Here is a 12,237-nt window from a genome sequence, read left to right as displayed (position 1 = left end):
TGGGTCTGGGAAATATAAACATGGACTCACAGTTTCAACTAAAAAACAGGTCACATCCTAGAGACCAGTTAATAGAAGCACAAAGTAGGATGTTGACACTGGATGCCGGTGGTTCCTCCTGGTAAAAGCACCCCAATTTTCCTTTGGGGGAGCCCACACTTCCTGAACTCTCAGCCCGTGTGGGTCAAGAGAGGCTAAGCCCAGATCCCAGCCAGATCCAGATGTGGGCTCAGAACCAGCCAATCAGCACTTCTGCCCTCCTCACCCACGATGCTGAGCAGGACAGGTAACTCAAGCCTTGCAGTGAGGTACACCTTCTTGCTAGGTGCCAGGATGAGTCCCAGGGACTCCCAGCTGCTACCCTGCCACCTCCAGAGGAGAGCCTGCCTCAAGATGAAAGGACCCAGAGAAAGGCAGGGCCAAGGTCCGGAGCTGCCTTCTCCAGGAAGTCCTCGGGGCCCCCAGCTCTGCTGGGAGACAGGCTCACTTAGCCTCTTTCTCGGTTACATAGCTAACACATTCCTCTTTTGCTTAAGTCTGTGGAAGTCAGGTTTCTGTCTTTTTCCATCCTTTATCCCCGACCAATGCAAATACTCACCATTATTTTCCGCCAGCCTCCACGTGTCTTCTGTGTTTGCCCACGTATTGTCCAATCTGAAGGTGAACGGGTGGGAGTAGGGCTCCTGGGCCCCGTCCTCCGCCTCGATGGGGCGGGGCCTGCCTCCTGCAGACTCCAGACCTCCCGGTATCGAGACCGTGGGTGGAGGGTGGGCGTGTCGTCGTTGGTGTCTGACAGGAAGAGCAGCATGGGCCCCGTCCCCGTCCGTGGCGGGACACCTGTGGCGGGGAGATTCCAAGAGGGTTGCTGATTAACTAAAGAGGCTGCTCCATGCACACAGAACCCTGGGAAATTAGCATTCTCAGCCTCTGGGAAAAGAACCACTCCATGGAAACACTGAGGCCGCTTCCCTCTCAAAGTCATAAGCTTTACTGCAGGGGCTCAATCTGTTTTCCTGCTTTTTTGAAAATTCAGAATATCTGGGCAGGATAAGTTAACAAAACACTTTGGCTTCCCTGGTGGCACAGTGGTTGAGAATCTGCCTGCCAATGCAGGGGACATGGGTTCGAGCCCTGGTCTGGGAAGATCCCACATGCCGCGGAGCAACTAGACCCGTGAGCCACAACTTCTGAGCCTGCGCGTCTGGAGCTTGTGCTCCGCAACAAGAGAGGCTGCGATAGTGAGAGGCCTGTGCACCGCGATCAAGAGTGGCCCCCGCTCGCCACAACTAGAGAAAGCCCACGCACAGAAACGAAGACCCAACGCAGCCAAAAATAAATAAATAAATAAAATTTAAAAACAAACAAACAAAGAAAACCACTTGCCCCTTCACATCATTTGTAGAAAGAGGTAGAATGTAGAATCATCGAGTAGATTAAAACATCAGTCATGGGCTTCCCTGGTGGTGCAGTGGTTGAGAATCTGCCTGCCAATGCAGGGGACACGGGTTTGAGCCCTGGTCCGGGAAGATCCTGCATGCTGCAGAGCAACTAAGCCCACTCACCACAACTACTGAGTCCACTCACCACAACTACTGAGTCCGCTCACCACAACTACTGAAGCCCGTGCACCTAAAGCCCGTGCTCCGCAACAAGAGAAGCCACCACAATGAGAAGCCCGAGCACCCCAATGAAGAGTAGCCCCCGCTCACTGCAACTAGTGAAAGTCCGCGTGCAGCAACAAAGGCCCAGCGCAGCCAAAAATAAATAAATAAAGTAAATTTATAAAAAAAAAAAAACCCTTTTAAAAAAAAAAAAAAGAAGGCAGCCATTGGAACCAAGCCGGAATGCCAAGCACAGCTATTGCTCCTCCTGAGGGACCCGCAGAAGGAAAGGCCTGTACCCACAGGCAAACACAGAAAAGGTGCAGCTCCACCAAAGGGCCAGAGAAAGGGAGTTTCCGTGCCTTCTCTTTCATGCTGTGTAAAGGCTTTGGAAAAGGTCAGTAACTATCTCTCTGATATTTGACAGGTCATGGTTTTTAAAGGGACCAACCATACTGTAGGGATGGGAATACAGCACTGAATCAGATACAGGCTCTACATGGGTGTTCTCAAAGCAAGGTCCAGGGACCAGCAGCTTCAGCGTCACCTTGGAACTTGCTAGAAATGCAAATCTCAGTCCCCACGCCAGGCCTCATAATCAGAAACCACAAGGGTGAGGCCCAGCAACGGGCATTTTAACAGGCCCTCCAGGTGATTCTTATTCTAACTCAGCATGCACCGGCGTGGACCTGTGCTGGTCTGGAGCTCTTGGTTAGCTGCCCACAATGAGACAATAGCAGAAACTGAGAGCAAGTGTTGGGGAATTTTTATAGTCAGTGGCATTACTGTGACCCCCAAGCACATAATCATTTTTTGTAATTTATTTTTTCATATTTTATAAAATTATTACTCCACAGTGAATTGGAAATTAAAAGAAGCAAAATATGGTCCTTCTCAATGGTTGAGAAGCATTGCTCTAAGGAAGAATCTCAAACTCTCGTGCCCGCGACGGTCTGAGCACGTGGCAGAAACGAGCGAACTGCTCTGATGGGGATTGGAGCCAGCTGCTGAGTGAGAGGTGGAAGGGACATGATGCAGGACCCTCTCTACGCCCCAGATGATCGTGACCTCGTGGGACACAGACCCAGTGATGCCGAATCTTCCTCTTTTTCAAGAACAACCAGATAATTTGGGCTGTTAGCTTAATCTCCTGATGTTTAAATCATGGCAGCTTTATTAGTTTTTTCTTTTTTTATTACAGTAAAATACACATAACATACAATTTACCACCTTAACCATTTTTAAGTGTGCATTTCAGTGGTATTAAATATTTCACATTTCTGTACAACCATCACCTCCATCCATTCCCACAGCTCTTTTTATCTTGTAAAACTGAAGCTCTGTACCTATTCAACAATAACCCTCCATTCCCCTCCCGCCAGCCCCTAGAAATTGGCATTATATTTTCTGTCTTTATGACTTTTGACTACTCTAAGTACCTCCTATAAGTGGAATCACATAGAATGTGTCTTTCTGTGATGGGCACATTTCACTTAGCACAATATCCTTAAGGTTCATCCATCCTGTAGCATGTTGCAGAATTCCCTTCCTTTTTAAGGCTGAATAATACTCCATTGCACGTATAGAGAACATTTTGCTTAACCATTCATCCATCAGTGGACCCTTGGGTTGTTTCCACATTTTAACTATTGTGAATAATGCTGCTATCCGTGTGGGTGTACAAATAACTCTTTGAGACCCTGTTTTCAGTTCTTTTGGGTACATACCCAGAAGTGGAATTGCTGGATCGTACGATAATTCTATTTTTAATTTTTGAGGAACTGCCATACTGTTTTTCACAGAGGCTGTACCATTGTCCATTCTCATCAGTGGTACACAAGGGTATCAATTGCTTCACATTCTCCCCAACAGTTGTTTTCTGTTTTTCTTACGGTAGCCATTCTCCTGGGTGTGAGGTGGTATCTCACTGTAGTTTTGATTTGCGTTTCCCTGATGATTAGTGATGGTGAGCATCTTTCATGTGCTTATTGGCCACTTGTATATCTTCTTTGGAGACATGTCTATTCAAGTTTTTTGCCCATTTTTGAATCACAGGTTTTTTTGTTGTTCTTATTCTTGTTGAGTTTGAGAAGTTCTCTGTATTTTCTGGATATTAATCCCCTATCAGATATATGACTTGCCAATATTTTCTCCCATTCTGGCTTTGTACTCTGTGGAGTACACAATGTCTTTTGGTGCACACAATGCTTCCATTTTCACGAAGTCTGATTTGACTATCTTTTCTTTTGTTATCCGTGCCGTTGGTGTCGTATCCGAGAAATCGTTACCAAATTCAGTGTTGTGAAGCTTTTGTCCTATGTTTTCTTCTAAGAGTTGTCTTATTTTAGGTCCTTGATCCATTTTGAGTTAACTTTTGTATACGGTGTTAGGTTACCTGTTTTTGTCTTTGGATCTCAAGAAAGCCTCTTGAAGACAACATAGAGTCAGATCATGTGTTTTTATCCATTCTATCAATCTCTGTCCTTGGATTGGAGAGTTTAATCTTTCTATATATAAAGTAATTACTGATAAGAAGGGAATTAACTTCTGTTAATTGTTTGCCCGCCCCGGCTCCCACAAGCAGTGTGTGCGATTCCAGAGACACGTGCACAGCTGCCTTCCGTGGGGCTGGAGGTGGGGAAGGGTAGCCGCTGGGGAAGGTACTGTGCTAAGAGTTGAAATGGACCAAAATTAACCACAGTTTACAGTCTGCCTTCCCCTGGAAGGTGCAAGCCTTCAACAGATTCCTGAGGTCCAAAATAGGTACATGAGACAGATTCTGCCAGCACGACTGTCTGGATGGGGAGAGAGATTCCTGTGCCTCCCACTCTGCCACCTTCTCGGGGATTATCGAAACTGTGTTTTTAAAAACAAAACACTAAGCAACCCAAGTGTCCATCAAGGGATGAATAGATAAAGTGTGGTATATACATAGAATGGAATATTACTCAGCTTTAAAAGGAAGGAAATGCTGGGGCACATGCTAGAACATGGGTAAAACTTGAGGACATTATATGCTAAGTGAAATATGCCAGTCACAGAAGTTCAAATCCTGTGTGATCCCATTTATACGACATAATTAGAGCAGTCACATTCATAGAGACAGGAAGTTGAATGTAGTGCCAGGTCCTGGGGGTGGGGGGAACGGGAAGTTATTGCTTACTGGGGGCAGAGTTTTAGTTTAGGAAGATGAAAAGAGACAGATGGAAAGATTCTGCAGATGGACAGTGGTGAGGGTACACTGGGAAGTACAATATGAATGTACTTAATGTTCCCGAACTACACACCTGCAAATGCTGATGGTGGTAAACTTTACATACATTTTACCACAATGAAAAAGAAAACACTTCTGTCGCCCAGAAGCCAGAGGGCTGCCAGTTTACAACCTTTGATAAAGGGGAACTAGAAATACATAACAAATTCTTTTAATACAAGAAAAAACTGTAAAAGAATTTTGTGCTAAATGCAAAGGAAACGGACAAGTGGATTCCACCTTTGGAGGTCAGAGACCGCTATAGAAACAAGAAGGCATTGAACCTGGGGAAGTGTGTTCTGGGTGGCTTCTGGTATTCTCATAACTGGAATGGAGTCGTCCTCAGGAGCACATGAAAGGAGCTAATTTCCAACAGGGATCCTCTGGGGCATGTGGCTAATTCTGCATAACCCGCCACCCGTTCCGTTCCTGTCTCCCCACCTTATCCGGCTGGCAGTTCTGTCCGGATCAGTAGCATTAAAAATTCCCACCTGAATCCCAGGCCCAGCACCGACGCCTTCACTGATGATGAAGGTTCCGGGGAGGAAGGCGGCCGGGTCGTTGACGCTGGCCACCCGCACACTCGCGGTGGTGCTGGCCGCAGCCTGCGGGGCCTCTGCAGCCGCCCCCCTTCGCAGGAGAAGAGCAGCTCCTTGTTCTCCACGGCCACGACCAGGCTCCGCACTGGCTGAGTCTCACAGTCCAAAGGCGGCTGCCGCAGAGAGAAGATCGCATTAGCACCCGCAGCTCTGCTGGCCAGACGAAGCCTGCTCAGCACGCGTGTCACTGTCAACCCAGCGCCTGTGGCTTTTGTGCTTCATTTATTATTTACATCGTCTTTGATAACGATCAAAAGACAGTCATCAGCCCATTTTCAGATCACTTATGGAGTTCTTTTTTTCCCCTCCCCGCTCCTGGTTGAAAAGAGCCACCATCCATCAGAGGGTAATGAAAAATGCAACAAGAACCATAACCTAATAAAACATTAATGTGACAACTCTACTGCAAAAAAATTAGGGGAGCTTAGGGAAATATAGATATTAATGATCATAGCTATTCAGGGTACAAAGTGGTCAGTGATTTAAAAGGATTGAAAGACTCGGAATATTTGGGAAGTTCAGCCCCAGGCTGAATTCAGCCCCAGGCTGGTGTAGAGAATCCACAGAGCCTTGCTATTCACAGGGTGGATGTGGCCTGTCGGCATCACCTGGGAGCTTGTTACACTGACAGGCAGAAACGGGCCCCACCCCAGACCTACTAACTCAGGTCTGCCTTTGAACCTGACCCCCAGGTTGACTCACCTGCACTGCACCAGAGGCACTGGTCATTCTAGGGTCTACTGAGAGCAATTAAGACTAAAGGCACTGGAGTCAGACTGCCCCAGTTTGAACCACTATTCCAGCTGTGTGACTTCCTGAAAACAACCCAACCTCTCTGGGCTTTGGTTTCCTTATCAGTAAATGAGACAATAATACTTTACTGCAGGGCCAACTCTCCACTAGTCACAGCAGGCGAACTGCCAGGAGCCCACAATATTTTTACGGGTCCGTGCAAATGTTCTAATTTCTTTCAAGCCCAGGAGGAAAAACAATGAACTCATAGGGTTAGAGAAAATATTTTAAGTGCTTTTATCACAACAGGAGAAAAAAATGTTAGGGACTATATAAATCTATTATATTTTGTCTAAAACAAAAAATTTAATGTTGGAGTAATTAGTCATATCAAAAATAATCTTTAAGGGACTTCCCTGGTGGCACAGTGGTTAGGAGTCCGCCTGCCAATGCAGGGGACATGCATTTGAGCCCTGGTCTGGGAAGATCCCACATGCCGTGGAACAACTAAGCCTGTGCACCACAACTACTGAGCCTGCGCTCTAGAGGCTGCATGGCACAACTACTGAGCCTGCATGCCACAACTACTGCAGCCTGCACCTAGAGCCCATGCTCTGCAACAAGAGAAGCTGCCGCAATGAGAAGCCCACGTACCACAACGAAGAGTAGCCCCTGCTCACCACAACCAGAGAAAGCCTGCACACAGCAATGAAGACCAAGCGCAGCCAAAAATAAATTATTAAAGAATTAAAAAAAAATCTTTAATATTGATATGTATAATTTTGGTGGGAGGAGCCATGGAGGCAAAAGGGCTGAGGGTCCATGGCAGAAATCACTGTGCAGCCCTGCCTTCCTCACTGGCCATGGGGGTCGGAACACAAGGATCATCACCACCGTTGGCGCCTATTTCATTGTCAGGAATCCTACAGAAAGGGCCTCAACATCTATAGCTACCTGCGGGGATGCATTTACCTTGATTACATTTAAAATCCCTTCATTGGTCTGAGGATCAGTCAGAATGTCAAAATGCCCCTCTTCATTGCCATTTAATATATTGAACTTCACTCTCCATGCTGACGTAAAGGGCGAATCACCATCTTGGACCTCAAGACATAACACGCCCTGGCTGGCTCGGCCATCCGCTATCTAAATGTTATACTGACAGAAGCAATCGTTATTTCAGTGTCATGGAGAAAAAGAAACGCAATTGAAAAAGAAGAAAAAGAAAGAAGAAAGAAAACACAGGCCTTGGAGACAATGACCTGGATCTTTGTCTTGTGATTGAACTTGACCCCTAAGGATCTGCAACTCAGCCTGTTACAGCAGAACAAGCATCAGTAACAAACATCTCCTCCCTGGTCCCTGTGACTTGGTGTCTGAATAACTGAATAGCTGAGTAACTTTAAAAGTACCCTTCAATTCAACGTGATGCACTACTTTTTAAAGAAGTTTTAAAATAATAATACATACCTCAGTTTATGCTGCCTAAAAAAAAATCTAACTCTTCTCCTAAAATAGAGCTCTTATGATTATTTCAATTAAGACGATCGTTTTTCTAACATATAATAGATCTTCCAAATAGCTCCTTATTCAACACTTTTGGTGACAAGATAATTTCTCTAGATGAGCACATCAAAATAACAGCGTATATTTTCTCCAGCCCTACTTTTGGGAGCACAGCTTTTAACTAAGCCAGAGAAGGATTTTGAAACAAGACTCAAACATAGTAAATATGTTTCAGTTATTATATACTGTTAGGTGAGATGCTTTCATTGAAAACATTTCAACTTTGGTCTATACAATTAATTTTTTTAAATGACAGTTTAAAAAAATAATTGTAGCATTTATTTATTCAACAAAGGCTACTGTGTACCAGATCCTGGTTTAGGTGCTGTGAACAGGACAGCAAAAATCCCATCACCAGGGACCTGAGAACTGAGTGTGTGTATGTTGCAGGGGTCAGGTTGGGAATTTAACCAGGCCATCAGGAAAGGCCTCCTTGAAAGAGGTCAGGAGAAGGACACAAATACAATGGACATTTTCCTTTGAAAAGTTCATATGGAAGAATGAAAAATTAAGAAATTGAAGGTAGATCATGATGGGTTTTTATTTTCTCTCTTAGCAATCTTCTGTATTTTAAGTGGTATGGTGTTTCCAAACTGATGGGAACAGTGGGTGCCAACACTTTCTTCAAGCCTGAGGACCTAGTGGCATGTGAAATCCTGTGTGGAACCCAATATATATAAATCAGGTGAGCTGGGAAAAGCCAGGCCCGAACCCACCTACCCATCTTTCCTATTTCAGAGCTCTGAACATTGTGCGCAAAGCTCAGGCCCGGACTTCTCAGCCGGGGCCAGTTCTGCAAGGTCTGCAGATATTTTCAGTTGTCACACCTGGGGGAGCTACTGGCATCTAGTGGGTAGAGGTCAGGGAGGCTGCTCAGCATCCTACAATTCACTGGGCAGCCTCCCCTCCCCTCCCCCGTACCCTTCCTCCAGCCCCAAATGTCAACAGTGTGGAAACTGAGAACCCCTGACGTGGATGGAGCAGGGATCCTCCGTCTTCCCCGAGCCTCGGTTCTCTTACCTGCAGAATGGAAATCACGCAGCAGCTCCAACCAGTAAGCACCTAAGGATCCATGTAAATGCTCTGAACACAGTTTCTGGCACAAAATAGTAAAAATGCAAGCTCACGTGACTGTTATTAACTGGTTCTCTATCAGTATAGTTGACATCTTGATTCTAATTTACGTTATTTTGGAGCATTGCACACATCTTGGGTGATATGGGGAATTCCCTCAGCAAAACCAAGCCTAGGACGTGGAGGCCATCCGTGTGGGGACTTAGAAGCCGAGGCCGCGCAGGCGCCTTACACAGTCGCGGCTGAACGTGGCACGTGGTTGTAGCCGTCTCGCACACGTATGTGAACCATGGCCGTGGATGACAACGGTGGTCCTCCACAATCCCCCGCTCTGATGAGGAATGCAAGCCGAGGAGCAGTCTGAGTGGAGAGGAAAAGGAAAGTCAAGCCCTTCAGACACAGGAAAGGGGAATGTTAACACAGAAATATTCCATTTTAGCAATTTCAGTAGCCAGTCTAGCCACAGAGGGTTTCTCACTGCAAACATAAACCCTAAGTCTGGGGCTCAGAGAGCGAGTACCCATTTCATTTTTCCAAAACAATAAAGTGCACATAACCTCGTAATCTAAGCATCCTGACGGTCGTATTTCTCCACTAATACGGTCAATCCAGAAGGCACTTTCTCTCAGTAACGGTGTTTGGGAAACAAGGACGTAAAGGACATGAGAATTTGGAGTATTTTCTTGATCCAAATCCACTGTTAACATCTCAAAAATAGGTTGACTTGGAAAGAATGTTTTCAATTGTTACTGTCGGCCAAAGGCAGCCTATCAAACCAGTAGGAGGATGATTCTTTGCTAAATGGCATTGAGGCATACGCCAGAGTGGATTAAATACTTAAATACAAAGTCAAGCTGTAGACATACCGGACAAAATAAAGAGGGATAAATAGTCATAAGGTCAAGAAGCACTTTCTAATCATGATTGCAAATGTAGCAGGCTTAAAGGACAAAACTGGTACCTCGATTTTTTAAAGTGTGGCAAAAAACTGTAAGCGAAATTTAAAAGGAAATGATAAACCAGGAAAACATATTTGAAATACATATTGGCAGACAGAGACATACACATTGTTAATATATATGTAGAAAAGTGACAATCACACCAGCAGAAATGGACAAAGAAAAGAACAAGCAACTGATAAAAGAAATAAAAGTGGCCAAGAAAGCTATCGTGTGTTCAAGCACTTAATAATCAGAGATGAACACTGAGCCCTCTCATATGTTGCTGGGAGACGGATAAATTGCAGCACATAAGTTGTGTGTGCAGTTTGAACCAACAATTCTACCTGCCTGAATCTGTGCTTAGTAAATACTTGAATGGCACACACATTTAGCTCAGATATGTTCACTGAAGCATGTTTTATAAAAATAGCAGAAGGTGGCAAAAAGGTTGGTTAAAAACCTTAAAGCACACCATAAAATAAAACATGACGCAGCAGGATGCTGTGGGAGAACACTGTTAGGTTACAAACAGCAAAACTGCATTTTTAAAGAGAAAATTCATAAATATGCACATATAAAAAAGCATGCCCATATATTTATAAATATTCGATATATATACATATACGTTTTGTACTACCATAAGGATGAAAATAAGCATGTAGATATACGAATACACATTTGTAATTATATGTATAAATCTGTGAATATATACACACATATAAATATAAAATACCATGGGTATATACATACACACATATAAAATGCAAAGAAAAATATTGAAAGAATATAAACTAAAACCTTAATTGTACTTACCTCTAATTGGTAGTAATAGAGATGCTTGCCGTTTCAATTTTTTTGTTTCTTGGAACTTTCCTAATTTCCTCGAGACAGTTTTGCAAAATAAATAATGCTTTTGTGTTATTAAAATAGATGCACATTTTAGTGAGGGTGGTTTGGATTTAAAGACTCACAGATTCATAGAGATTTTAGATGCCATCTTGCTGCCACTTTACAGATGAGACATTTGCAGAGATATTCAGGATCCTACCACCCACCTCTGCCTCTTCTTCCCTCATTCATTTGGCTTTATTGTAGATTGATATTTATGTATCAGCTCTTCCAACTGACAATTTTCACATCATTTCATTGCCAGTACAAAATGAGGCTTGCAGACCTCAAAGCATTTTGCTCTAATCCACACCCTGTAACCTTTGGGATGTGAACAGGGAAAAGTCTCCCTGAAGACAGCTAGGACCAAGTGCCCTGTCACTAGGCAAGCAGGAAAACCTTCATGGAACAGAGAGGACAGGAAGCCCCGAGGCCCCGCCGTGCATACCTGCAGCGTGGTTCTCCTTCACACTGATGTTAAATTCCTTCTCAGGGAACTGGGGCGCATGATGGTTCACATCGCTGATCCTGATGTTGAAAATCAAGGATTTATCTACAGTTTGTCCTGTTAAGCGATTAACAACATCAAAATAAACCTAGGATGCAGAGAACCACATTAATGTTGTACAAACCATTGATTAGATGACACTAACCCCATACCTGTCGGTGTAATTGTGTCCTGCATCTGTATCCTCCATAGACTGAAAGTCCCTGAGGGCAGGGATCACAGGCTCTCATTCACCCTGTGGCCCCAGGGATTGAGCACAGTGCTGGCACAGACCGGGTTCACAACCAGCATCTGTAGAACAAATCAATGCACTGACTTGAAAAAATACTTCATTCGTTATTATTAGGTTCCAATCTCAATTTCTCCACTTGCGTCAACATAGGCAAGTTGTTATAAGTCTCAGTTCCTACATCCTATCAGTCTTCTGATGAGAAATGAACACACTAATGAATATTGGTGAAACATCACAGAGGGCAGACACTTAAAAGCTTTGGGGAAAGTGAACATTTAAAGTAACGAGGACTGGGAATTCCCTGGTGCTCCAGTGGTTAGGACTCTGTGCTTTCACTGCTATGGGCCTTGGTTCGATCCCTGGTCAGGGAACTAAGATCCTGAAAGCCGTGTGGTGTGGCCAATAAATAAATAAATAAATAAATAAAGTAACTATGACAGCCATTGACATACCGTGGGTCCTTAAACGGTCACTGCTGTTACTTGTGTACTTGAATAAGGAAGGTCAATTCATCTCAAACATGCATTTGAGAAGTCTTTCCTTTTAGAAGGTCTCAAATCAGTAATTTAAGCTTCTACCATTAGTTTCTTAAGAAACTTAAAAAAAGGAGCAAATTAATCTTAAACAGAAAAAAGGAAGTAATAAGGATAAAAGCATATATCAATAAGATTGAAAACAGCAAAATCAATAACGTCAATAAAACCAAAAGTTGATTGCCTTCCCATATAAATCTTGGGATCAGCTTATGGATGTCTATAAAAATTCTGCTAATCTTTTGAATAGGCTTGCACTGAATTTAAATTTGAGAGAATTGTCATCTTAATAGTCAATCTTTCAATCCAT

At 44.0% G+C, this 12,237-nt stretch overlaps 1 protein-coding gene across 1 annotated transcript in view; it reads right to left on the bottom strand.

The window, feature by feature from the left end:
• The window catches only part of CDH26 (cadherin 26), a 42,259-nt gene that overhangs the window by 11,568 nt on the left and 18,454 nt on the right, over positions 1 to 12,237 (bottom strand). Inside the window, 11 exon segments of the mRNA XM_027086630.1 lie at positions 595 to 736; positions 739 to 837; positions 2,053 to 2,056; positions 5,346 to 5,461; positions 5,464 to 5,566; positions 7,158 to 7,331; positions 9,060 to 9,185; positions 9,383 to 9,548; positions 11,099 to 11,219; positions 11,315 to 11,453; positions 11,847 to 11,990. Coding sequence (XP_026942431.1) covers positions 595 to 736; positions 739 to 837; positions 2,053 to 2,056; positions 5,346 to 5,461; positions 5,464 to 5,566; positions 7,158 to 7,331; positions 9,060 to 9,185; positions 9,383 to 9,548; positions 11,099 to 11,219; positions 11,315 to 11,339 — 1,076 coding nt within the window. The 5' untranslated portion in view covers positions 11,340 to 11,453; positions 11,847 to 11,990.

The sequence above is a fragment of the Aethalodelphis obliquidens genome, unplaced genomic scaffold (assembly GCF_003676395.1).
Source record: "Aethalodelphis obliquidens isolate GAN/ISIS:26980383/991018 unplaced genomic scaffold, ASM367639v1 scaffold57, whole genome shotgun sequence".
Taxonomy (NCBI): domain Eukaryota; kingdom Metazoa; phylum Chordata; class Mammalia; order Artiodactyla; family Delphinidae; genus Aethalodelphis; species Aethalodelphis obliquidens.
Note: the sequence above shows the minus strand (reverse complement) of the source record. Positions and strands in the feature narration are given on the sequence as shown.